This window comes from Ursus maritimus, unplaced genomic scaffold, assembly GCF_017311325.1.
Source record: "Ursus maritimus isolate PB19 unplaced genomic scaffold, ASM1731132v1 scaffold_12, whole genome shotgun sequence".
Classification (NCBI taxonomy): Eukaryota; Metazoa; Chordata; class Mammalia; order Carnivora; family Ursidae; genus Ursus; species Ursus maritimus.
The window spans coordinates 5783413-5810868 of record NW_024423564.1 but is presented as its reverse complement, the minus strand read 5'-3'; the positions used below and the strand labels follow the sequence as shown (position 1 = coordinate 5810868).

The 27456-nt window shown below is 41.7% G+C and overlaps 1 protein-coding gene across 1 annotated transcript in view; it reads right to left on the bottom strand.

The window, feature by feature from the left end:
* Positions 1-16175: 16175 nt before the first annotated feature.
* The window catches only part of WARS2 (tryptophanyl tRNA synthetase 2, mitochondrial), a 96550-nt gene continuing 85269 nt past the window's right edge, over positions 16176-27456 (bottom strand). The window contains exons 5-6 of the mRNA XM_008706359.2: positions 19381-19499; positions 16176-16705 (exon numbers count right to left, since the gene is read on the bottom strand). Coding sequence (XP_008704581.1) covers positions 16257-16705; positions 19381-19499 — 568 coding nt within the window. The 3' untranslated portion in view covers positions 16176-16256. The remainder of the gene's footprint in view (positions 16706-19380; positions 19500-27456) is intronic.

Below are 27456 nucleotides of genomic sequence, written 5' to 3'. Positions count from 1 at the left end.
AAGATGAAGGGGCTGAATTCTGCATCAGAATGTAATTTTCCTTTATGTCATCATTGCTGCTAAAGACCAGCTGAGGGCTTCCAAAAGAACAGGAGCCCCCAGAGCAGGCAAAGTCCTCATGTTTCTCAGAGCAGAAGGGAGTGCCAATTTCATTTACTCTTTTACACCGCAAACTTGGTTTTTTCGTACTCCACTCCACCAAAGTATTTTCAGGACTTTTATAGTAGGACTGAAAGGGCACATCAGGAGGGGCAAGGGAAGATAATAACCAAATTGTATTTATTTATTTTTTAAAAGATTTTTTATTTATTTATGAGAGAGAGAAAGAGGGAGAATGCATGCTAGAGAGCGCACAAGTAGGGGGAGCTGCAGAGGGAGAGGGAGAAGCAGGCTCCCCATTGACAGGGGGGGGGGGGCGTGCTCTATCCCAGGACCCTGAGATCACAACCTGAGCTGCAGGCGCTTCACCGACTGAGCCACCAGGTGCCCCGATAATAACCACGTTTTATTTTATTTTATTTTATTTTTAAAGATTATTTATTTATTTATTTATTTGACAGAGAGACAGCCAGCGAGAGAGGGAACACAAGCAGGGGGAGTGGGAGAGGAAGAAGCGGGCTCCCAGCAGAGGATCACGCCCTGAGCCGAAGGCAGACACTTAACGACTGAGCCACCCAGGCGCCCCAATAACCACATTTTAAAAAATCATTTGTTTAGAATGCTTCACAGTGAATCATTTTTAGGGGGTTTTATTGATCAGTATTAATATCCTTGATATGTTATCAGGTTTACCAAGGTTTTCTCTGTGCCCAACATAGTGCCTTGCTCATAACAGGAGGCTGAAATATTTGTTGAGTGAATGGACAAATTGAGAAGTATAAAACAAAGGTACACAAAAGGGATTAGATATTTAACCACATTCAGTTAAAAACTCTTCCAAGACACATTTCTCGAGTGTGTCATACAAAGCAAAACTAGTTTGCTAGACCATGTTTAATGGGTTTACTTTTTTTTTGGTTTACCAAACTGTAACATACTGAGATGAGAGACTCAAGGTTAATACTTTGATTTATACAACATCTCACATCTTGCTGGGTTTATTGAACAATTATCTTAGAATAAGGTGAAGGGAGAAGACTCAATTAATTAAGATGGAAAATGTTAAGAGAAATTTAATGTTCAGACATCCCTTTGGGCAGTGCCAGGTATCCTGAAGGATCAATATATCAATATATAGGAGTCCAGAGGTATTGAAGTTTCTGTTCTGATTTCTCCTCCAATCAGGTCAGATCTCCTCCTGCCCAAATTCTTTCCAGAACGAACATCCTCTCCTCCCTTTTCTTCCCACATTAGGCTATGAAACAGAGAAGGGAATGAGCTAAGCTGAAGATGACTCTTCCGTGTTATTTCCCCCACTCCCCCAGCCATAGCTTTTTTTTTTTTTTTTTTTTTTTTTAGCTGTTCCATTGTAAACTGTGATGACCGGTTAACTCAGTGGGTTTATGTGGGTACTAATGAGGTAGTCCCAAAGGTTCCATCCACCTGGGCATAAGTTGATTGTTTCCTATTCCAAGTACGTCCTTTATAGCCTTTTTGGTAAACATGTGCTGTTTGGCAAAAGGGAACTGGGGAAGAGCCACACTTAATATATCCACAAGGGCGGTTGTATTTTTGGAAAAGGTGTGCCGATTAATTGGATTTTCCCAAGGGAGCCAACTTATCACATAGGCTCATGTGCTGTGTCAGACCATGTAATAAAAAAAGACAAAAACCCATTTTCAAGGAGCTTTCTGTTTTCCACCTCTTTTTGTATTTTTCATTTCAAATTTCCCCATGGCAAGCTGAGGCAGTCAAGGTCAAGTTGTAGGTCATTCCTTGTGGCATTCCAAATAGAAAGACTTTCTGCTTTCTTAGGGAGCCATCTCATTAATACCCTGTACCTGGATGTAGAGCAGAAGGTACAGACATTTAAATGCTGGCCTTCCTAATAATGAAGAGCTCCTCCTTTGATTCCTCACTACGTTTCTGCCTTAACATGTTCAAAAGTCTCAAATATTTGAATTGGTTGTTGGCAAAATTAGAAAGTGAACAGTGTTGAGTTTGCTCCTAACTCCACAAAATCAGAAGTTATTTTCTATCTCAGCCACACATCCTGCCTGTTACAATGGTGAATAGCAACTGTCACTAAGGCAGGGCTCTTTCCTTTGATCAGTTAAATTTGTTTAAAAGGATTAAAGGATGGAAAGCTGACTAGAAAGCAATGGGGCTGATATATATTTTTAAATACCAGAATTTATTTATTCAAATTGGAGTTGTCCTTCAAAGAAGATACCCTGGGATTCTCTATCTTTTTCAAATGATTGTTCAAAACATTTTTGGAATGCCTCTTTTGGAAATGTCTTTAAAAATAGCTTACCGGCCACATAAAAGACTGCACCATCACTTTCTCCAGTATTCTTTTCCTCTTAGCCAGCTAGTATGGGTACACTTCTAGGAATCAAAGCTGCTCATACTGAGGAAGTAACTCTAAAAACGAGGAGTGTCAGGTACAAAGCAACATCTTGCCCAGAGAAAGTATGTCACCGCAATGGTGTCCCTGTGGCAGAAATGTAGCAACCAAAGCAGAGCCCTAGAGCAACCGTGGGTCAGTCCCACCTACAACCAGGGGCTCCAGAGCTCCAGAACAAAGCAGCCCCAGGAAATCAGAGCAGATTCCTAAAGAGGGTGTGCCTGCCTGGAGAGTCCCAGATATTCTGGCTCTTTTTATTTTATTTATTTATTTAGATTTTATTTATTTATTTGACAGAGAGAGAGACAGCCAGTGAGAGAGGGAACACAAGCAGGGGGAGTGGGAGAGGAAGAAGCAGGCTCCCAGGGGAGGAGCCTGATGTGGGGCTCCATCCCAGAACACCGGGATCACGCCCTGAGCCGAAGGCAAAGGCTTAACGACTAAGCCACCCAGTCGCCCCTCTAGGTCTCTTTATTTGAGAGAAAGCTTGTTCCAGGAAAACCTTCCCATGTGGAAGTGTCTGAGATATTGTAAAACGGTCTCAGAGGAGGGGTGCCTGGGTGGCTCAGTCGGTGAAGCAGCTCAGGTCATGATCTCCCTGTTGTGAGATTGAGCTCTGTGTAGGGCTCTGTGCTGGGCGTGGAGCCTGCTTAAGATTCTCTCTCCCTCTCCATTTCTCCCTTCCCACACCTCCCTTTCTCTCCCCCTCTCAAAAAGAAAGAAAGGAAGAAAGGAAGAAAAGAAAGAAAGAAAGAAAGAAAGAAAGAAAGAAAGAAAGAAAGAAAGAAAGAAAGAAAGAAAGAAAGAAAATAAAGAAAGTTCTCAGAGGAATTGGACTAATTTAGCTGCTACGCCCCTCACTTTGCTATCCCCCTAAACAAAATAAACAAAACAATAAAAACAAATGCTTTAGACTAAGAATCAGACTAGCAGGGCCAAACAATGAAATTATAAAAGTTTGCTGATGGCTTAACTGATGATGGATCATTTATAAGTTAAGAAGTAACAACCCAATGGCCAAGCACATGTTGCTTAATGTCCTCCCCACCCTGTAACCTTCCAAAGTGCAGACTGAGGAAAAACTACCTTGCTCACTTACCCGTGGTCGCTACCCGGCCCAAGCCTGCTACCAGGGGGTGCTGGAAATGTGGGGGATCTCGTGCTCCAGCCTATACATGACTCTGGCAGCTGGAGGTGGAGGACGTGTCCCCTTTGCTCCTCATTGTTATTTCCAGATCATTGTCCCTCATTTCTGCCTAAAACCCCTGGCTTGGGAACTTGTGCCATCAGCCTACAGACTCCTAAGACCACTCCTCTTCATTTCTTGAAGATTTTATTCCTGGCTCTCTCTCACTTCTCCAGTGCCTCTCTGGGCAAAGTCTTTGTGGTTGCACATTGAAGTCAATGATCTTTACAATACCCTAGCTTCTTTGACTTTCTCTTCTCTTGAGATCATCTTTTCCACCCCATGTACGCAATCATTCCTCAGGCCGTCCCTCACACTTGATTATCAATACCAAGAATTACCTGCCCATGAGCTTGGATTCTCAGTCTAACATATCCTGTCTTTCCAGCTCACTCCTTCAATTCTTGGACACCTCTGGGAACTTCAATCAACTGATCTTGCTATCTTTTCACTATTTCCATACCCCTCACAGCCTCACTTTCCCCTCTCCTGGTTTGGATGCCATGAGCCATTGTTAAACCCACTTAGATCCTTTGCCCATTTGACCTTTTGTTGCAATTACCTAGCAAAGCACAGCTCTAGGTTAAATCCAACTCTTAACTACAGCAAACAAACTGAGGGGGCAGGGGGGATGGGCATTAAGGGCATTAAGAGCACTGGGTGTTGTATGCAACTGATGAATCACTGGATTCTACCTCTGAAACAATAATACAGTGTATTAATTAAATTGAATTTAAATAAAAATTTTTAAAAAGAAAATCCAACTTTTCCTGCACTGTGCCTACACTCACACAGTGCAATGTGGCTAGAGCAAAATAATCAACTTCCTTGACTGCCCTCATAAATTCATGTTCCCTAGCCTCAAGAGAGACCCTAAATGCTGCCTGCCAGTTCCATTTCATTTCCCTGGTATATTCCCTTTCCTTGTCCCCACGACTGTACTTCCCTCCTCAAACCTCCAACATGTCCTTCCTTGTCTTAATTCTCCGCCGTGGACCTTGATTCCTATTTCACTAGGAAAATTAAGGCAACACAGAGGCTTTCTACCACTTGCTTTTCTACCACACGTAAAAATCCATCTGCATCTGTGTCCATCGATCCTTCCTCCTCTTCTGTCCTCTCCCATCTAACTCCAGCTTGTTCACAAGTGCTCTGGATCCCATCCCTTATCACTCAAGGACGTTCCTTCAGCAATTGTCCTCTCTCTCTCCTGCAGCACACATTTTCATTCTCTACAGGACCATTCTCATCAGCATACACACATGCAATTTTCCGTGCCCCTCCCCCCTTGATTCCATATCACTATCCTCCTGTCCCATTTCTCTGCTTCTCTTTACAGCATTTCTCCTGCAAGGGTTGTCAAGGTCACTAGCTTTCATTTCCCTTTTTCCATTTCCTCTTAAATATATTCAACTCTTGACCCCTCCATCTACCCAGACTGCTTTGATCAAGGTCACCGATGACCTCCACATTGCTTGCTAAATCCAGTTGTCCTTTCCAGCCTTCACTTTACTTGACACAGATTAGTCCTTTTGTGGAAAACAACTTTTCCATTTGTCTTCCAGGGTAACACTCTCTTCTGCTTTTTCTTCTGTCATATTGGCCTTTCTTTCTCAGGCTCCTTGCTGCATATTTTCTCATTTCCTTCTACCTTGAAATAGGATCAGTCCTTGGACCTCCTCTTTTCTCTGTCCACACTCATATATGCAGAGATTTCTTCAAGACTCGTGGCTTTAAGTGCTGTCTCTATCTTGGTGACTCCCAAATTAATATCTCTAGCCTAGACCTCTCCCTGACCTCTAATTTTAAATATCCAACTGCCCGCTAAACATCTCCACATGTCAAAACCAAACTCCTGATCTTTCCAAAGTTACTTCCCCTACAGTCTTTCCCATTTCAGTAAACAGCTACTCCATGCTTCTAACTTTTCAGGTCAAAAACCTTGAAGGTATCCTTGACTTCTTTTTTTTTCTCTCGATATCACAACAAATCTATCAGCAAACCCTGTTAGCTCTCCTTTCACAAATGTATCCCAAATTTGACCACATCTTACTCCTTCCATCACTATGATCTCACTCCAAGGCTTCCCTCTTATATGGATGATTAAAATAATCCCCTAACTACTCTTCCCATGTCCAACTCTGACCCCTATAATAGATTTCTCAACATAATAGCCAGCATGAACCTTTTCTAACTTAAGCCTACAACGGCCTTCCAGTTCCAGTGCCCTAAAGTAAAAGCCAATAGCCTACGATTGCCTGGAAGGCCCTGGCTGCATAGAGTTCCAGCCTATCTACCACTCCCCTCCTCATTCACCCTGCTCTACCCACAATGGTTTCCTTGCTACTCTTTCAACAAGTCAAGCACACTCCTGCTTTTGCATTGGATGTCCTCTCTGGACTGCTCTCACCCCAGATGTTACCTTGCTGTCTTCCTCACCTCATTCAGTTTTCTGCTTAAATTTGACCTCAGCAAAGCCACCCTTTATCAGCCTATTTAAAACAAGCACTCTGTATGAGTAGGGTAGGGCTGCCATAATAAGAAGCCACCAACTGCTGAACAGCAAAACATGTAGAGCCAGACGTCCGAGATCAAGATGTCAGCCTGTTTGGTTTCTTCTGAGGCCTCTCTCCTTGGCCTGCAGAGGGCCACCTTCTTGTTATGTCCTCACATGGTCCTTTCTCTGTGCAAGAGCACCTCTGATGTCGTCCTAATCTCTTTTTATCAAGACACCAGTCAGATTGCACTAGGGCCCACACTAGCGGCCTCATTTTAACTTCATTACCCTTTTAAAGGCCTGTCTCCCTGTAAAGGCACATTCTCTGGTCCTGGGGGTTAGGGCTTCAACATAGGCATTTTCAGGTTTCGGGGGGTGGGGGGGGGGCACATTTCAGTCCACAGCACACTCTAGCCTCATTTTCTTTATATTTCTACATCGCTCCTCACCTTATGCCTAACATTTACTTTCCTTGTTCATTTATTGTTTGTCTCTCTTCACTACAATGTCAATTCAAAGAGGGCAGGGATTTTTGTCTGTTTTATTCACCACTGTATCCCTGGTGTCTAGAGCAGTGCCTGGCACATAGTAAGTGCTGAATAAATATTTGTGAAGTTATTTAATGAATTTACATAGTTATCTGTCTTGTGAAACCATTTGAATTTGCAAAGCCCTCAAAGGCACTTACAAACAAGTACACATACAATAAATGAATGGTAATTTATGGTGCAAATTTCAAGTGCAATGAATAGGTTAATTAATGCCAAAGTACACAGGGAATACTTAACTGTAAAATGGGGATAACAATTCTTATGCTCTATATGGGTTCGTGAAGATGTAACATGGTTATAGTTTGCCAAATATTTCTCCATGTGTTAAATTAGGAAAAGATTAGAAAGTTACAAGAAAGACAGAGGGGGCGCCTGGGTGGCTCAGTCGTTAAGCGTCTGCCTTTGGCTCAGGATGTGATCCCAGCGTTCTGGGATTGAGCCCCTGCATCAGGGTTGTCCGATGGGAGCCTGCTTCTTCCTCTCCCACTCCCCCTGCTTGTGTTCCCTCTCTCGCTGGCTGTCTTTCTGTCAAAGAAATAAATAAAATCTTTAAAAAAAAAAGAAGAAAGAAGAAAGACAGAGACTTCTGGGGGCCACATAAGCTCTCTCATGGAAGGTTCTTGAAGATTGACAGGATTTAACCTGCCTGCAACACCCAGGGGCCTGTTAAGCCTGGTGGGCCAACATAAGCAGATCACAATGATGTAATTCTTGTAACATGAATCCTTGCTGGGGTGCAATGCTGGGGTGTGCTGGAGCCTCACAGAGGGGTCCCTCTCTAGCCTGCCCACACAGTTCAATTTGCTCCCAATAAAAATGCAATAAAAAGCTCACTTGCCTCCAGACTGTTGAATACTTTTGATTCCAAATTATTTGGAAATCCTGACTGACAGTATTTTGGGGAAGAAGATGGATGAAATATCCTTAAAGAGAAAAGGAGGGAAAGAAGGAAATAAATTGGTTGTATCTTATCAAACTGGATGGTAGTTTCAAGACACTGCATGATTTTAAAAACATGTAAGCCAGGGCTGAAGTGATTTCTAGCAGCAAATGACTTTGTTCCAAACAGTGGGTGAGGAAATTAACCCCTTTCTTCTAAAGATGCACAGGGCTTCGAGTAACACTAACTGCTACCTCTTATCACAGAGTCCAGCATTCCTAAGTTTGGCAGTTTGGGGATGTACTAACACTTACTTAAAATTTTTTTAAAAGATCGTATTTATTTATTTGAGATAGAGAGCGAGTGAGGGAGCAAGAGGCAGAGGGAGAGGGAGAAGAGACTCCAAGCTGAGCAGGGAGCCCAATGTGGGATTCACTCCCAGGACTCCGGGATCATGACCTGAGCCGAAGGCAGACACTTAACCTATTGAACCATCCAGGCGCCCTAACACTTATTTTATATGTTAGCACTATCTAAAGTGTTTAGCTCCAATGCCAAAAGCATAAGAACAGTTTGCTGTGCTTAGTAATAATATTTTATGTAGCTTTTGGATTATCTACAGATTTCAATGATCTGAATCATCTCTTGTTAAGAAGAACAATGGCAAACTGATTTTAATCTGAAATCACAAATTCTTTTACAAATTGCATCCATTGTCCCCTTTATTTCCTCTACCTTTATCGCCCATTAAAACTGAAGGGTGTACAGGTTTTATACAAAACACACTAAGTTCAAGAGTCTTTATTCTCGGGCGTTCTCCTTTCTAGCGCATCACTGATACAACATTGGCTTTAGTCCAGTCTAGCTTAGAATTCTGAACACTGAAGAGTATGATGATAAGGGTGGTGACAGCAAAGATGGCACTTGACTTTAATAATATCGATGTCGGATACTTTCAGAATAATTTGCATGTTCCTAACTTGTGCTTAATGCAATTTTATGACTTTCTCACCTATGACTTTAATCCATGCTCAACTGTTTTTATTTCTAGACCATATAATTCTTTATAGGGTAATAAGTACTGTACTTTTACTACCCACGGCATAAAATAACTCCCTCTTCTTTTCTTTCCTGGCTTCAGGAGATCCTCATCAATCCTAATATTGATGATCAAATCTTTATTTATGCTATTTCAAATATAGCTTTAGTTACTTCCCCCTTTAGGATTTGCATAGACCTGCATGACGTAAATTTTTAGGCTGTCTATCAACAATCACATGTGTAAACAAAAAACAATCTAAGCTAAATTATTTTGAGTTAATCTGATGAAAAAAGAGAAGGAGACAGGAAAATAGCAGACAGTCAAGGCAATATTTTGCTTTTATGACTGATTATTTATTTGCACCTTTTTCCCTCAAATATAAATTCCTTGAAAGAGGCCATTTTTTATTTTTATTTTTTTAAGATTTTATTTATTTATTTGACAGAGAGAGAGACAGCCAGTGAGAGAGGGAACACAAGCAGGGGAAGTGGGAGAGGAAGAAGCAGGCTTCCAGCGGAGCATGGAGCCCGATGCGGGGCTCAATCCCAGGGACCCGGGATCACGCCCTGAGCTGAAGACAGACGCCCAATGACTGAGCCACCCAGGCGCTCCCCCTTTTTTCCCCCATTTTTTATTCTTTTTTTATCCCCCAGTACAGTGGCTCTTACACATTAATGTGCATCCAGGTCACCTGAAGGGCTTGTTAAAACCAACTGCTGAGCCCCACCCCAGACTTTCTCATTCAGTAAGTCTGGGGTAGAGTTTGTGGGTTTGCATATCTAACAAGTTCCCAGGTGAGATGATGCCCCTGGTCTGGGAACCATACTTTGGAAAACACTGCCTCACCACATAGAAGACTCTCACAAAATGCTGGTTGGATTGAACTGAAATAACCCAACTGGAAGGAAGACATTAGACAAAGAGTCTAATAAGATTAGCGTATTGGTTGGGATAATAGCTAAGATACTGTTACAAAGAGATCTCAAGATAAAGTGGCTTAAATATAATAAAAGTTTATTTTTCACATAACAGTCCAGAGTTAGGTAGGGCAATCCAGGGACTCAGGCTGAGGGGTTGACTCCCCCATCTTTCTCTTGTGGTTTCCATCAATGGGCTCAACAGGCTGTTCCAGTAAGTGTATATGTGTGTGTGTGTGTGTGTGTGTGTGTGTGTGTGTGTGTGGGAAAGGAACTTCCTTTAAGAGAGATGTGTCTTGGAAATTGCACATAGCATTTTGCCCATATCCCATTGGCTAGAACAAATTCACAGAACCATCGCTTGCTGAAGGGTAGGCTGGCAAATGTGGTCCCTACTCGGCACTACGTTCTCTGCTAAAACTAAGGGAGAGGATTCCATCACTAAAAAGGAAGGAGAGATGAGATACTGGAGCATGGTTAGGAGCCTCTGCCACAACAACGTGATGGCAAGTCCACATCTCAAGTGATGAAAATTGGAACCACAAGTACGGTAAGGGTTCTTTGTGTATCTGTACATATTATTTTCTGGGGGTGGGCGATGGGAGGTGGGGAAGCATTTATGCTTAATGCAGAGGTTGTTACTTTGGGATTTAGATGGATCAAAAGGCAAAACCTCTCCAGTTTACCTTGACATGTCCATATGCCAGGACATCAAAGGGGCATCAGAATGTGCTTTCCTCAAAAGAATATGAAGCTATAGAAGGTGTGAGAACAGCATGGAAGCCGTACAGTGGCTGATGCAGGAAGGACAGTGCAGGAACCAGCAACTGCAGAAAGTCCACTATTTGTTCATTCCCAGGAGGGGAATCCATCATAAAACAACTCTGTGGCTTTGAATTCCCATGAGGCCTCATCTTCCCTTCTAGTATAGGAACTTTCTTCTGGAATCCTGCTAAGGAATAACACCTTGATCACTGGCTGTCTGGCTCTAGGTGGGAACACCTCTCCCCAGGTCTGGTTCCTGTGGTCATGTCTGGATTAGCCACACAATGTTTGGTTTTTAAAAAAATTATTGTAGGAGGGTCGCCTGGGTGGCTCTGTCGGTTAAGCATCTGCCTTCAGCTCAGGTCATGATCCCAGGGTCCTGGGATCGAGCCCCGCACTGGGCTCCCTCTCATCTGGGAGTCTGCTTCTCCCCCTGCTTCTCCCCGCCCCACCCTGGGTTGTGCTTTCTCTCTCTCACTCTCTCTCAAATGAATACATAAAATCTTTTAAAAAGTTCCTCTTTTGGGGGGCAGAGAAGGCTGCTACGAACTGAGGGAACTCTGGATAATCTATTTATGTGAACTGACAGTTGCTCCCTGTGGGGTTCTCTGTGAACAGGCTAGTGTTGGGTAATCTGGTGGTAAGTGCGAGGCACACATACTTCTTTATCCTGCATTCACAGATAAAAGATGGGATGTGGCTAGGAAGCCTGTATTGTAAACTCTTACTTGAAAAAGGGATTAAGGTGGCTATGATAAGACAGTGACTATGTAAAATCAAATCAGGTTATTCTAAATAGAGTCATTTAAAGTCATATCATGTGCTTTTCAGAAACTTTAGGAAATGATGATTGTCAGCCTGGTTTACCATATGTGTATGTGGGTAGAGATGGGGGGGGTAAAAAAAAAAGTTTGCATTCTATAGAGCCAAAATGGTTATATCAAATACTAAATATTCTGTTCCTTTCAGAGCCACTAAATGAGTGTGACATTCAGAAGCCATATATCAAATAATTAAGAGTTAATGCCAGAGTCAATGGCATGTACCCAGGAGAGGTACAAGACCCAGAAGACTTCGGTTCTAGTTCCCATTCTACCTCTCACTAGCTCTCCATGTTCATCTCCAAGAGACCTCTCGTGAGACCGTGTCTCATTTCTAATTCTTGGTGCTTTGATGGTACCCGTAAGACAGCTGCTTGACAAAGTGCTTGTTCATTGGATAGATCAGGTTGATCCACCCTGAACCACCAGGTTTTTGGCAAAAAAAATAAATAAATAAATAAAAAAAAATCAAATATTGACAATTTCCTATGGCTCAACCTAGTGTTTCCATTCTCCTTTTGCCACGAGCTGTGTAGATTCACTTTTCCCTGAATGCTTTCCTGTCCCTGTGTCCTAGTTTCTGACAGGAAAGCCCTTTCTCCTATCATGTAACTATTTTATTCCTTCCCTAAACATCTTGGCTGATCTTTCGTTCTCATGCTCACTCAGAGCTAGTACCTCTGTGTGTCCTCCACTAACCAATTGGCATATCGTCTTTCCCCTGTGCCTTTCACAAAGGAGGCCCTACATAAACATTTGTCACAATGCTGAATTACATATCTGAGGATAAGTCACCAGCCCTCTGAACCTTTTCCTTCCTGGAAAAAAAATCAGAATCCCTGCCTAGCCGATAGAAGAAAATTATTGGAAGTGAACATCTGAGAACTTAAAATGATTAACAGTAAAGCCTCCAGGTCATTCTGCCTATGGGGGTACTTGGAAAAATGACAAGAGAGTGATGGACGTTCTGTTTTCAGCTCTATTTCAGGGAGGAATGGTCTCTTCCCAGCCAAAGAAATTTCAAAAGCCCCCCCTCTGGTTGACAGACTGAAAGGGGAATGTTGATCACACAGGGAGAACACAGTCAATGAGAACAGACAGAGTTGTCATGTTAAAGAGAAAGAGACCAACAGCCACCACATGGCACAGTCACCCCCTTTCACTAGTAACACAGGCACACAGCACTTGACCGCGTGAACTGGAGGAAAATAAAGGCTGCAGGAGAAAACAAACTAGACTGTGCTGTGTGCACAAACGAAACTTGTGGGAAATAATTAGAGGAGCATTGAAGCAAGAAGCACAGGTAGGATGAAGGGAGACAGGGAGGGAGAAGTGAGGGCTAAGGTCATGGGACACACAGGAGAGGCTCGTAAGTGCTCAGAGAAGAATCTAGACTGGTCAGGAAGGGGCAGACCATTCCTTTGGGCACACTAGGTAAGGGGTATCAATGGGTTCCTAACTAGGAGATACTAGAGAGTAATAATCAATGGGTGACTTTATGTAAGTGGCTGAATCTTTGTTTACTTACTTGAAAGAGCAGTGCTAATCGTTCCTATCTTATAGCCTGATAGAAATATGAAATGAGATATTGCATATAAACACACAAAGTGCCCTGCATCGAGCAAGTGCAGAGAGTAGTACGTGCAAGCTCTTATTACTGAAGGATTGTTTGGGGAACTATATGGTCTGTCTTTCTCAAATAATCCTTTCACGATCTTCACGAACTCTCCAGTTGAAGAACTCTCCAGGGAGAGTTCTGACCTGTATGTGTTTGACCTACTACAAGCAAAATCAGTAAGCTGAATGCCTTCACACGGCAGTGTCCAACGGACATTTCTGTGTTGATGGAAATAGTCTCTGGCCGCACTGTCCAACATGCTAGCCATTAGTCACGGAGGCTCGTGAGCACGTACTGAGCACTCCCGTCCCCCGGTCTCATTCTTAGTAATATGAGACTGATACTAGGATTGGGTTTTGAGAATTAAATGAGAGAATATATATAAAGCAGTGGCTCTCGAAGTTTATTATGATCAGAATCACCTAGAAGGTTGTTAAAACACGGATTGCTGGGTTCATCCCCCACATTTCTGATTCAGTAGGTCTGGGGTAGAGCCAGAGAATCTGCCCGGTCGTGCTCATGCTGCAGGGCAAGGAACCACAGGTGGGAAAACATGGTTCTAAGACATCTGGAAGGGTGCCTGATACATGTGACAGCGCAATAGTGTTATTTAATGTTTGAGGATCAGTATCTTTAAGGTTTCTGGAAAAACAAGCAACCCACACTTTAATAGAAACCTCTAGCCCATTTTCGGACATTATTTTTATAAATGTTTATGAGGTACCTACACAGGACAAGACACCCCCATGTGTTCCAAGTGACAGTCTGTCAGAGTGGGTTTGAAATGGGGTTTGTCGGCCTGTGGAGCTACGGAACACCGACTTACCTGGCATCATTACTGCCATGTGAAATACCTTTCATCATTTCAACTCTCTACAACACATATGGAAATGACAATTAAAATCACCTTTTGAGGTGGGCCACCAGTTAGATGTCTGATTCTTCATCTCAACGAAAAGATTGTGTGGAGGCCTGTAAACGGTAGGTGGAAAGGAGGGAAAAGACACCTAGGTTCTCATCTTGGCTCATTTATCAACTTCCTGAGATCACTGGCACATCTCTCAATCATGGGTATGGGTTTCGGACTTGATGAGCCCTCGGGTCACTTGCAACGATAACCAGAGCAGGATGGTCACAAGCCCATCCTCACCTGTGAGGGCTTTGTTCCTTGGAAGTTACCACAAGTCCTGTAGTTTTTCTCCTCCGAGATTCTTTCCATGGCACCTTTAGTTCTGTGGATGAAAGGTGTGGCAAGCAGATTTTTAAAAAAATACACAGACACAAAAATTGGTTTGATAGATCCATCTTTAATTTTGTCATTTTCCAGTATTCATACTTTGGTTCGTCTCAAAGGAAAAAAAAAAAAAGGAGCCTTGGAGAAAATACACCCAAAGAGGCTCTCGGACTATAGATACTACATTCCAAGAAAAGATTCCAAAAAGGATTTGAACCTGGGGTGGATTCTGGGATGCAGTGTTTTGTGTCCTTATATCTGTTCTGATAGAAGGACTACTCTACTTTCTTCCCTTAAGAAACATGAACAGAAATTCTTTTCAGGGCACCTGGGTGGCTCAGTCAGTTAAGCTCAAGACTCTTGATTTCAGCTCAGGTCATGATCTCAGGGTCATGGGATCAAGCCCTTGGTCTGGCTCTGCGCTTAGAAGGGAGCCTGCTTGAGATTCTCTTTCTCCCTCTCCCTCTGCCCCTCCCCCTGCTCTATCTCTCTTTCTTTAAAATCAATCAATCAATCTTTAAAAAAATTATTTGCCCAACATATGTATTATTTGCCCAACATATGTCCCTTATGTATAAAAGGTGATCATGGTACCCACTGACAAAAAACCTTATATTCTCTTACAAAATCAAGCTTACTAACAGGTCCTGGTGCTGTCAGTCAGGACTGTCATTTTCATATACAAAGTGCAGAAAAGCTAGGTTTTAGAGTGACTCGTTATTACTCAGAGAGGCTGAAGTAGAGGAGAGGTGAGAAGCTTTCACTCATCGGGAATGTCTGATTGGTCCGGCCTCCCTCCTATGGTAGTATGGCAGAATAGACTTTGAAGTGTCTCTGCCTTAAGCATAGAAGACAGAACTTAGGACCTGCCTTGGGGATTCTGAGAAGCAAATACAACCAAGTTGGCTGAATCCGGATTTTCTGGTTGAGTTACTGATATAAACAGGGTCCACAGTTCAGGTGTTACATTTTGAGTATTCACCTTCAAAATAATGTTTGGAGTCCTATAGCTACTGCCTCTTATGGTTCTATGCTGATGGAAAAAATACTACTCTTCAAGGAGGGAAGGTTTGAATCTTGGACTTGCTTCTCACTGAGTGATACCGCACAAACTAATGCAGTCTCTGAGCCTCACTTTGGGGTAAAATGGCAACCCCACCCCCCGTATATTTCCCAGTGTGCTGGTGATGTTGAACTAGAAGTGAAGGCAAAGAAGTACTGAACTACAAACAGAATCCAGGAACCTGGGTTTTTGTACATCCACCAAGTTGAAATAATGCAACCTTCTCAGAAGATTGTATCACGTATTGCTGAATTAAACAAAACAAAACAGTATTTATTGGGACAGTCAGTGTGGTTTCATCGGGAAGAGTTAAGTAGCTTAAATACATTTAGGCAGGTACTATCTTAGTGACAAATGAACTCTAATTATCAGCTTATTATTATAAGATCTCAATACAAATTGGTCCAAATGGCATCCCAAGGATTATTAAGTCTAAGAATCTACATACTACTTTTTAAAAGAGTTGGGACAGAGGGGCACCTGGCTGGCTCAGTCAGTGAAGCATGTGACTCTTGATCTCTGGGTGGTGAGTTTAAGCCCCACGTTGGGCATAGAGATTACTTCAAAACAAAACAGAAACATTTAAAAGGGCTGGGACGCATCAAGTGAGCACCCCTGACAGTATGTACTCCACAGAGAGAGACAAATGATACCCTCATTTGCCAAATTACTGCTCACCTCAATCACATTCATGGACCTAAATTCAGGGTAAGGTGTGTGCCTCAAATAACTGAGGATTCAGAGAGTTATGCCTTCTTTCTTTCTTGGCCACAGCATTTTGCTGATGGGATTTAGAACACTGCTCTCTTTGAAAGTTACAAATTCTTTTTTTTTTTTAAGATTTTATTTATTTATTTGAGAGGGAGGGAGAGTGAGAGAGGCAGAGGGAGAGGGAGAGGCAAACTCCCCACTGAGCAGAGAGCCCGACGCGGGACTCTGATCCCAGGACCCTGAGATCATGACCTGAGCGGAAGGCAGACGCTCAAGGACTGAGCCACCCAGGCGCCCCTGAAAGTTACAAATTCTTACTGATCAAATGAAGCCAATAATCATGTGTACCAAAATTAAATGTCCCCAAGCCATCATTTTTCATTTCTGAGGAAAGCTGCCTTTATTAATAGGAGTGCACAGGACACAACACATATAAGCCTTCCTGCCAGGCTTGGAAGCTTCCTATAGAAACCCCACCAATTTCTTCACCTCCTGGCACACGGGATGGGCTAATTCTTTGGCTTTGGCTGACCCAACCTGTAAAACCTTCTCTAAGTGGCTCCTGTCCATCTTCAGTTTTTCAATTTCCCTCTTTATCGGAGCAAATCTCTGAATCACGGCGTCGGCCACCAGCAGCTTGTAGTGAGCGGTGTCCATGCCCGCGCCGAGCCGGAGCGCCTCCTCCACGGGAAGGCCGGCCACCGCCGCGTGGATGGCCACGAGGTTGGAGACCCCGGGTCGGCGGGCTGGCTCGTAGGTCACCTCCGACGTGAAGTCCGTCACAGCCTTGCGGAATTTCTGCACGATCTCCTCTGGGCTGTCTGTTATCCTCACCGTGGCCAGTTTATCAGGGTCTGATTTGGACATTTTGGCAGAAGGATCACGGAGGGATTTTACCTTCTTCATGGATGCTAGGGAAAAACGCCAACATACACGCACCAAAACCAAAACCGTAAGACAATAACAAGGTAAGAAAACATCACGCCAGGAATATAAGTGTCTAGATCTTAAAAAGTGCCAAGAGTAGCAAATGACTTTATTATTACTACAAATGAGTACGGCTGACACACCATGTTACACCAGCGTCAGTGCACGACACAGTGATTTGACAAATTTATACATTATGCTGTGTTCACCACAAGTGTAACTACCATCTGTCACCTACAACACTATTACCCTATCTGGCTATATTCCTTATGCTGTGCCTTATTCATTCCCTAACTAGAAGCCTGTACTTTCCTCTCCCTTTACCCGTTCTGTCTATCCCCTCTCTTCCCCTCTGGCAAACAACAGTTTGTTGATTCTTCTTTTTGTTTGTTTATTCTTTTTTTTTTTTTTTTAAGATTCCACTTATGATTGAGATATGGTATATGCCTTTCTCAGTCTGACTCACCTCACTTAGCGTGATAGCCTCTAGATCCACCCATGTTGTCTCAAATGGCACAATCTCATCCTTTCTTATGGTTGAGCACCATTCACTGTGTATAAACCACATCTCCCTTATCCATCACCTAATGATGGACACTTAGGTTGCTTCCGTATCTTGGCTATTGTACATAATGCTGCAATAAACACAGGAGTGCATATATCTTTCTGAATTAGTGTTTTCACTTTCTTTGGGTAAATAACCAATAGTGGAATTACTGGATCACATGGTAGTTCTATTTTTAATTTTTTGAGGACCCTCCACACTGTTTTCCACAGGCGCTGTACCAGTTTGCATTCCCACCAACAGTGCACGAGGGTTCCTTTTGCTCCACATCCTATGACCTTATTATTTTTATCTGATTATAAAAATAGTGAATACCCATTGTGAAAAACTCAAGCCATTTATATAAGTATGAAAATAAAGATCACCTGAAACATGTAATAAAACTGTTAACATTTGGTTGATCATATTTTCATACAACTTTTAATGCATTTATACACATCAAATGTGTAATTTTACACATATGAAGTTGTATCAATCATACTGTGCATACCTTTTAGAAAAGTCTGGTCTATTTCTTTGCTCTCCCTCTCTTTTCCTCTCTGCTCGTCCCTGTTAGCTAATCACTCTCTGGCCACAACCACTGCCCTTCCTGCCTCCAACAAATTTTAACAATCTGTGGCAATCCTTTCGTTTCTTTATCCACAGTTATAAAAGTATATACCAACACACACACACACCAGAAGTGACTCTGATAGAATCAAGATGTTAAGCTGTGCTTTATCAACCAATATTATTAATAATTGCTTATTTTATGGCTCTTGCAGAAACATATCAAGTTGGAATAGGTAAAATAATAATAGGAAAAAACATTAAAATATTACCTATTGCTAAAAGAAGCTTGATTTCAATGCACGGTATGCCCGTCTTTTCTTATGTGAACCACTGGAACAGCTTAGAAATGTATACCAGCCTTATTCTTCTGAACTGATACTAGGTCCATGTTATACTCCTATAAAATGCCATCAGCTTAATAAAGATGGACAGAGCTTAGGTTCAGTGACCTCTGCCCCTGCCACAAATCTACATCACTACCAAAATGTTGATAGAGAGGCACAGCTTCTCTCCTCCAGAAGATTCCAAACTAGTACTGCCTCACAGCTGCTGGTGAAGTTTCAGATCCAGGGGGAGATTATCCATTCCATCAATGTTGTGCACTTATTTTTTTTTTTATATTTTATTTATTTATTTGGCAGAGAGAGAGAGCACAAGCAGGGGGAGAGGGAGAGGGAGAAGCAGGCTCTCCACTAAGCAAGGAGCCCGATGGGGGGCTCAATCCCAGGACCCTGAGATCATGACCTGAGCTGAAGGCAGACGCTTAACCTACTGAGCCACCCAGGCGCCCCAATGTTGTGCATTTAAGAAAGGAGAGTGTGAGAATGATCAATTCCCTCTTGTTCTATCTAGCTGATGATTCAGCAGTTCTTCTTCTTATGACTTTGTTTTCTTATGAATAGGGAAGGCAAGGTCCAATGGCTTTGGAATCTGAAGAGCTTTGCCGCTAACTTGATATATGACTTGGGTGCAAAATTAGCCTTGCCAAGCCTTAGTTTCCCCATCCATGAAATAGGGAAGGAGATATATATATATATATATATATGTTTATGTTATATATAATTCATGATAAAGTATTAAATGTTACTACATTAACTTATAATATTAATACATTGATTTATTAATACATATTCATATAAAGTATAATATAATTTACTAAATAAATATAACTGGTAAATTATATAATGCTTTATAATGAAAATGATTATTTTTCATTTTTAGGCTTTCCCATGTATACTTTTCAATAGAAAGCATTATATGATTTACCAAATATATATATATTATATAACTTAATGAATTTGAATATTTTTCATTTTTAGTCTTTCCCATACTTTTCAAACTTTTTTGGCTATTTTATTGAATAATCTAATGAGGTCTGCGCGCCCCACATTACAGAGAAAGATGGGGATTCTTGTTCCAAATCCTGAAGCCTGTCCACAAGAAAGCCAAGTTTAGTCCGAAGGAAATTCCAAGCCTCAGTCCGTTATCCAATCCTGTCTTGCAACCCTGGCCTGATTTAACAGTCATATGTTTGTTACTTACTCAGAATGGACCTGGGCACCGGGAAGAACTCCCCATACTTCTTGTTAAACTCTCGTGCTAGATCCTGAACGAGCTCCATGTGCTGGACTTGATCCTCCCCGACAGGAACGTGTGTGGACCTTTAATAAAAGACAGACAGGAAAACTCAGCAAGGCTCCTGCTTATACTGAAACGATATTGCAAGCAGCTGCATTTCCTGTGCCTATTTCACTGTTGGTGTTCAACAAATGTTCACCAACTACAGAGGGAATGTTGAGACCCAAGTCTTTATCTATGTATCAGACAAATGCCAAAGAGACATTTGTCTACTTGAGTTCTGTTTCTTCCATAGCAGAAGAATACAGCCATCAACACCAGTGTGACAGGATCTTGCTGGGAGGGAGGAATGGTATCTTAAATAGCATATGCTCTAAGCATAATTGTATTTTAAAACCACTCCTCGTTCCCTAACCCAGTCAGCACACATTATCCTAGCCTTGACCAGATGCTTTTTACTTCAGAGCTGTGCTCACACTTGAAAGCCACTCCACCCCACCCTTCAAATCAAAGATGGCAGAAAGCTCTTCAGGCAAGAGTTTTTCCTCCCTGTCACACGGGGAGTAACAAGATCTTTCTGGAATATGCGCCTTCATTTTCCAGTAAATTGCAATCACAGCACAATTAATATGCCGTGGGGAACTTGAAATAAATGAACAAATCTATCAGTACAATGTAGACAGATCTCAAAAACAATGTTGAATGAAAAAAAATCAAGTTGTAGGAGACATGTAGAGTACACTGACACATAAATCTTAAAAGTACGTATCAAAATATATTGTTTACAGCTGCATACATAAGTATAATAACATACTGGCAGCCCCTCCACAAATCCATGATTGTAGCCACCTCCAGAGAAGGAGAGAGGAGGATGGGTCTGGGGAAAAAGAACAAAGGAGATCTGAAATTTATCCTGTAATATTTTATTAGAAAATAAGGATGCGAGACAAAATATCAGAATACAGGAGCTTTATTTATAGTTATTTTAACTCCATATATACAATTTTCAGTGTTGGATCACGATGAAGTCCATCAAACAAGGGAAGAATTAACCATTACAGAGAAGTCTTGGTGGGGAAAACTTTCTCCTGAAGTATTACTGGGAAAAGAGACAGGAGAGCTTAAGTCTTTAATGCTTGGCTGGGGAGTTTACATTTGATGATATAGATAATAAACTGCTGTCGTTTCTTGATCAAAAGAGTTTAATGTTCCTCCTGTGAAAGCAGCTGCCTGAAAGTGAACTTGATTATTTATATGATAATTGTACATTTTGAGTGGAAAAATAACAGCTTTTCAAAACAGCTTCAGAAAAGGAAAATTATTCTCCTTTGTTATGGAGAGGAAAACCTCTTACCCCGTGGTTAAGGAGTGGTTCTCAAAAATCTGGCAGAGATCTTCTTATTTCCCTTGTGAATTACTGTCCACAGGCTACTGGTCCACTTAATAAAGTTGTCTAGCATACAGACTAGCTACTTTAATATAGTAAAACATTGGAGAACTTTTTGAAAAACTTTGAAAGAGCCCTCATTATTTTGCAATTATTTTTATTTTTGCAAATTACTTCCCAGTGTTTGCTCTTGTCTATGTGGATGCATATTTTTACATAACTGCAGTATAATATGCATACCATCTTTTATGTTAATAGATATTTCCCATGTTTCTATGTGGTCTTCATTAATAGAATTTTTTTAATAGCTGCATAAGAACATTCCTGTGCTATAGTTACAGAACCATAAGGAATTTATATGATTTTGTAGCAGATTCTTTTGAATATTCACACAGGGGGAAATTTTGATTCAAGTGAAAAAAAAACTGTCTTTTACAATAACCCAAAAGTCCTATGGAGACAAATCTGGTGAATGCATGTTCAGTACTTTCTGGTCAAAAGCAAGTTATGATTGTTAGTTAATGAAACTAGTATTTGTTTGTGTCATAAAATAATTCTGTGTATATTTCCTAAGAAATGCTGATAAATGTTTTGAAGTTTAGAATAAGCAATAGGTTTGAAAGCAACTCTTTGACACTTCTTTTGCATGGAAATAACACATTTTATTTATTAAAAAGACCCCTCTGAACATGAGTAATGTTTTCATATAGCCCCTCAAATACTCATGTAGTTGGGCGGTGTGTGTGTGTGTGTGAGAGAGATTCAGTATAGCACTCATTTAAGAGCACAAGCTTTGGGGATAGGCCAGCTTCAAATCCTGATTCTGCCACTCTCATTTTGTGTGACTTCGGATAAATCATAGAATGCTATCATTGGCAACTTTCTTACCGTAAAATGGGAATAATATTCACCCCATCCTGTTGTTGTGGAGATGAACTGAGAAAATGTATGTATAGTGCTTGGCACAGTGTCTAAAATCCGGTAAGCCTTCAAATCATGGTAGCTATGTAGGGAGTAGAATTCCAAAATGGTATACTGTATTTCCGAAAGGTGTTCAAGGGGCACCTGGGTGGCTCAGTCAGTTAAGCATCCAAACCTTTTTTTTCTTTTTTTTTAAGATTTGTTTATTTGAGAGAGAGAGAGGGCATGAGCATGGGAAGCGGGCAGAAGGAGAGAATCTTCAAGCAGACTCCCTACTGAGCACAGAGCCCAAGGCAGGGTTCGATCTCAGGACCCGACCACTGAGATCACAACCTGAGCCGAAACCAAGAGTGGAGGTCTAACTGACAGCCACCCAGGCGCCCCAAGTGTCCAACTGTTGATCTCAGCTCAGGTCTCGATCTCAGGGTCGTGAGTTCAGGCCCCTCACTGGACTCCATGCTGGGCATGGAGCTGACTAAAAAGAAAAAAAAAGAAAGAAAGAAAGAAAGAAAGAAAGAAAGAAAGAAAGAAAGAAAGAAAGAAAGAAAGAAAGAAAGAAAAAGAAAGGTGCCCACGATGCACTGTCTATGCAACTAGAGGTTCACTCATAACCTGACACTGATTCCAACTTCTCTGTAGCTTGGCCCCAAAGAGGAACAGTTTATGAGGGGAAAAAAATTCCAGGCTCATCTATTTGGCAAAGTGGAAAATCAAGACCTGATGAATATTTATTTATTTATATGTAAATTGACTCTCACAGGAGAGTAAAAAAGAAACAGAATCAACAGAGAGCAATGTTGGCTTATTTTTTCCTCCCTTTGTCCCCTAAATGTTGATATTTCTAAAAACATCAGCTCTCCAGTTCTCACCCATCACTGGAGAGCTCACCAAGTTTCACGTGGGGATCTGCATATCCCTTCGCCTCTGATGATTCAGGGCTCAGTCTCTAGCTCTGCTGTCTCTTGGAAGCGTTAGGACTGTCTCTCTGCTTTCCTGCTAGATATTGGGACTACAGATCCCACATTTACTCCCCAACTCAACATTGAAGAATCAACATTCCAGGTTGGCACTGTAATCCGAGATAGCCTATCTCAATTTCTTACTAAAATACCCACAAAGACAAAGAAAATATAAAAAACTGAAAACTAGCAGCAAGAGTTAAAACTAAAGAGAGAATTTGAGAAGACCTTTCATGAACCGTGAAGATGAGCAGAACTCAGCTGAAAAGAGCTGCTGGTTGAGCTTCTTGTGGTGTGGAATGAGAGCAAATGCCGCCATTGCTGGAAAGCCACCCCAGCCGGAGCCGAGGGCAGACATCCCTCTCCTGCAGCTGGGGTGACGCTGGCCCTCATCAGCTCCGACTCTATAGACACTGAGTCCTGACAACAGAAAGTAGCCCCAGAAGCAGTGGAGGCCGCAGGGGCTGGTCAGGGTGAACTGCGCCCTCACAAGAACAGGGACGTGAGCTCCGGGAGGGCAGGGACTTGGCTCGCCCACCGCGGTATCCATGATGCAGAACATATTCTGGCTCAGGATGGACAGCAGTCCAGGAATATGTATTGAATGAAAAAGGAAAGTGCAGAAGGTGAGGGACTGAAGCAGGATGCGATGTGGGAGCAACATAACCTGGTGACTGCTCTTTGTCATGTATCACCTCTGTTCACAGAGTGAGAGAGCCAGTGCCTCTGTCCCTCCCCCCTGCTTGTGCGTGCTCGCGTTCTCTCTCTCAAATAAATAAATAAAATCTTAAAAAAAAAAAAAGAAAATTGCTTGGTTACCTCAATAGGATTCAAAAAGGCATGGCTGTCACAAAATAAAAACAAGAAGCCACAAAACAGAGAAAACCCTAGGTGGCGGGAGAAAACTGATAAAATGAAAAGAAAATGAATTGAGGAGATAAAGAAAACCAAACACAAAATAGAAGAATCAGGAGCAGTAAGGAGTGAAATCCTAAGGACAGGTCCTATCGGTGATCTGGGTGAGAAACTTGAAGCTCTTCAAGAACTGTGGCAAGAGGAAAAAGAGAGAGAAACTCAACAGGCGAATGGTTGGTTGGAGAACTGTTTTCCTCTGATGGAAGACAGCAGGCCTGTGTGAACAGAAGCAACAACGGAAACATGAAGGAAACTTGATGGAATTGAAAACAAACAAGCAGGCAAACAAAACAGAGTATGCATACTGAAGGGGCACAACATAGTTCAGGGAAGACCACTAGAGACTCACAACAAAGCACCACCCAGGAAAATCTCTGAATTACAAAGGTAAAGAAAAAATCCTGTATGTCACAGTCAGGAAATAAAATCAAAAATAAGAAAAATCAGGTTAATGAATACAACACTGGAACAATGTTTATAAGGGTTGAGAGAAAAATGTATTGAAAACCTAAGCAAGCTGTCTTTTATGTGTGAAATATAAAAATGAGGAGGAGGACAATTCAGTGGCTAATAGCCATTGAACACTTCCTACATGCCGTACGCTTTGCTAAGCATATTTTATGCATTATTATTGTACTTAATCCCTTTTTACAGATGAGGCAGGTTGAACACAAAGAAATTCTCAGGCATGTAAAGGACTAGAAAAAATTCTGAATCAAATCTAAGGACACAGGAACTCAAAAACAGAGATGCTGAAGTATAAAGACTTGCTATGAACACTAAAAACATAAAGTCTAAATTTAGGTTACAGTTTGCAATAGAAAAAAAAATCTGATCTAAAATCGATCCATTTATAACAACAGTCTTTGTTGAAAATCCCCGGTCAGTTAACAAAATCAAAAGGGAGTGTGAGTACAGACCAAGGCTCTAAAAGTGTGATTGATAACCCACCGTACCACATGATAATCATTTTTTACTTGGAATGATTAACAAAAGACTTGAATATTTCTGTTAAGTGAGAGATAAACAGACAGCGGCTAGATAAGAGATGACCGCAAACCTTGATCCAAACCTCTTGAGCCATCAGCCCAAGAAGCCAGTTACAGCCTCTGCAGCAACTGGCCCAGAATGGTCTAGACTCCGTTAATGATGCCGACGCCCCGACTGTGCTCGCTTCCTCCAACGCGGGACGAGCCAGGGAAAGTCAAATATACTCCCCAAACTAATCAGGGAAGAGGCCCCTTCTAGTCGGCCAGCCTCCAGCCTCCCTGTGGCAACAACCTCAAATCACAGCATTCCTGCCTCTTCCTTTTTGCCACTACAAAGCCTCTCGGCCCCCCTGCCTGCCTTCAAGTCTCTGCGAAACATGAAATCCAAGCGATGGTAGGTCTCCCTTACAGTAGCAAGCTCTGAATAAATAGCCTCCACTTGTTCTCAATGGCTGGTCTTTGTTTAAAGATGATCACTACTGGAATTAAACACAGCACGTTTTCTGAATCATTGGAATAGGTCAAAGGAAAGAACACTCAATATATATAGCATGAGGCAGAAAACAAGGAATCAAGAAAAACAGTCAATACTTAATGATGTGGAAAAATAGAAGACAAAAACACCAGGATATAAATTTGGGGGGAAAGACATATAACCTGCACTCATGCCAAGGAGAAGCCACAGTGGCTGGAGGGCGGGGGGGACTTGTGTCAGGCAGTTCTGGGCTCAGATTCCTGCTCTGCCACTGACCAGCTGCATGTGCCTGGACAAGTTAACCTCCTCATGCTTGTTTTTTCTTTCTTTCTTTCTTTTTTTTTTTTTTTTATTATGTTCAGTCAGACACTGTATAGCACATCATTAGTTTTCAATGTAGTGTTCAGTGATTCATTAGTTACGTATAACACTCAGTGCTCATCACATCACATGCCCTCCTTAATATCCATTACCAGGTTACCCCTTCCCCCCAGCCCCCTCCCCTATGACACCCTCAGTTTGTTTCCCAGGGTCCATAGTCTCATGGTTTGCCTCCCTCTCTGATTTCTCCCCCTTCAGATTTCCCTCCCTTCCCCTGTGGTCCTCCGTGCTATTGCTTATGTTCCACATATGAGTGAACCCATATGATAATTGTCTTTCTCTGCTTGACTTATTTCACTTAGCATAATCCTTTCTGGTTCCATCCATGTCGATGCAAACGGTGGGTATTCATCCTTTCTGATGGCTGAGTAATATTCCATTGTATATATGGACCACATCTTCTTTATCCGTTCATCTGTTGAAGGGCATCTCGGCTCCGTCCACAGTTTAGCTATTGTGGACATTGCTGCTACGAACATTGGGGTGCATATGGCCCTTCTCTTCACTACATCTGTATCTTGGGGGTAAATACAAAGTAGTACAATTGCTGGGTCATAGGGTAGCTCTATTTTTAACATCTTAAGGAACCTCCATAATGTTTTCCAGAGTGGCTGTACCAGCTTGCATTCCCACCAACAGTGTAAGAGGGTTCCCCTTTCTCCACATCTTCACCAACATTTGTTGTCTTCCGTTTTGTTAATTTTTGCCATTCTAAGTGGTGTAAGGTGGTATCTCATTGTGGTTTTGATTTATATTTCCCTGATGGCTAGTGATGTTGAGCATTTTTTCATGTGTCTGTTAGCCATTTTAAAACAACTGCCTACTCCTGGAGTTGTCTGAAGGAGAATATAATAATGCATGCAAAACTTGTAGCCTAACGTATTGCATGGTGCACTGGGTGTTATACGCAACTAATGAATCATCGAACTTTACATCAAAAACCAGGGATGTACTGTATGGTGACTAACATAATATAATAAAAAATATTATTATAATAAAAAAAACTTGTAGCCTAGAGGCTTGTACATAGAATGCAAATAAGGATATTAGCTTTAAAAATTGATTTAAAGGAAATGCACTAAGATGTTAATAAGATCAGAAGTAGCAGCAGCGATTTTTAATTTTTTTCCTGTTGAATATAAGAAAGAACGTTTAAACTACATTAGAACATTGAAATGAACCAGTGAGAGACTGTTGACTCTCCCACTGCTAGACTATAAAGACAGTGAAATCATGTATCCTGGATGGCTTACAGATCAAACATCAAAGGCAGGGAGTTGGATCTGTTGAAGACACCATTCCTCTACTCTACTAGAATGTTCTTCCCATAGCTCTTGTACCCCGGCTCCTTTATTTCCAGTTTAAGCTTAAATATCACCCCCTCAGAGAAGACTTCCCCAAGCATACTCTCCAAAGTTGGTTTCTCCCTCTTATTCTTTCCTTTTTTTTTTTTTTCAAACTTTTTCCCCCCTAAGTAATCTCTACCCCCAATGTGGGGCTTGAACTCACAACCCTAAGATCAACAGTTGCACGCTCTTCTGACTGAGCCAGCCAGGCGCCCCTCCCTTTTATTCTTTTCCACATATCCTATTTCTTTTCTTTCTAGTATTAATCCTATCTAATTATTTTATTTCATTTGTTTATTTAATTGTATGTTGTTTTCTCTCCTGCCAAAAAATAAGTGTTTTGAGAGCTTGTCTGTTTTGTTTTTCAATCTATTTCTAATCCCTACGAGAGTTGCCTGGCATGTGTGAGGAGCTCAAGAAATATTTATTGAATAAGTAATCGTTTCTTGACCTTTTGGCTAAGATCAAGTATAAATATTTACTGAATAAGTGAATGATCTCATGAAGAGGGCACTATGACCTAGAAAGTTTTATAGCAAGAGAAAAACCATAACGAAATCAGTTCGTCATCACTGTAGAGGATCAGAGCACAGACTCAGGAGTCAGACTACCTGAATTTATATCACAGCTCCACCGGCTCCAAGGTGAGTCATCATAGCCCAGCTTC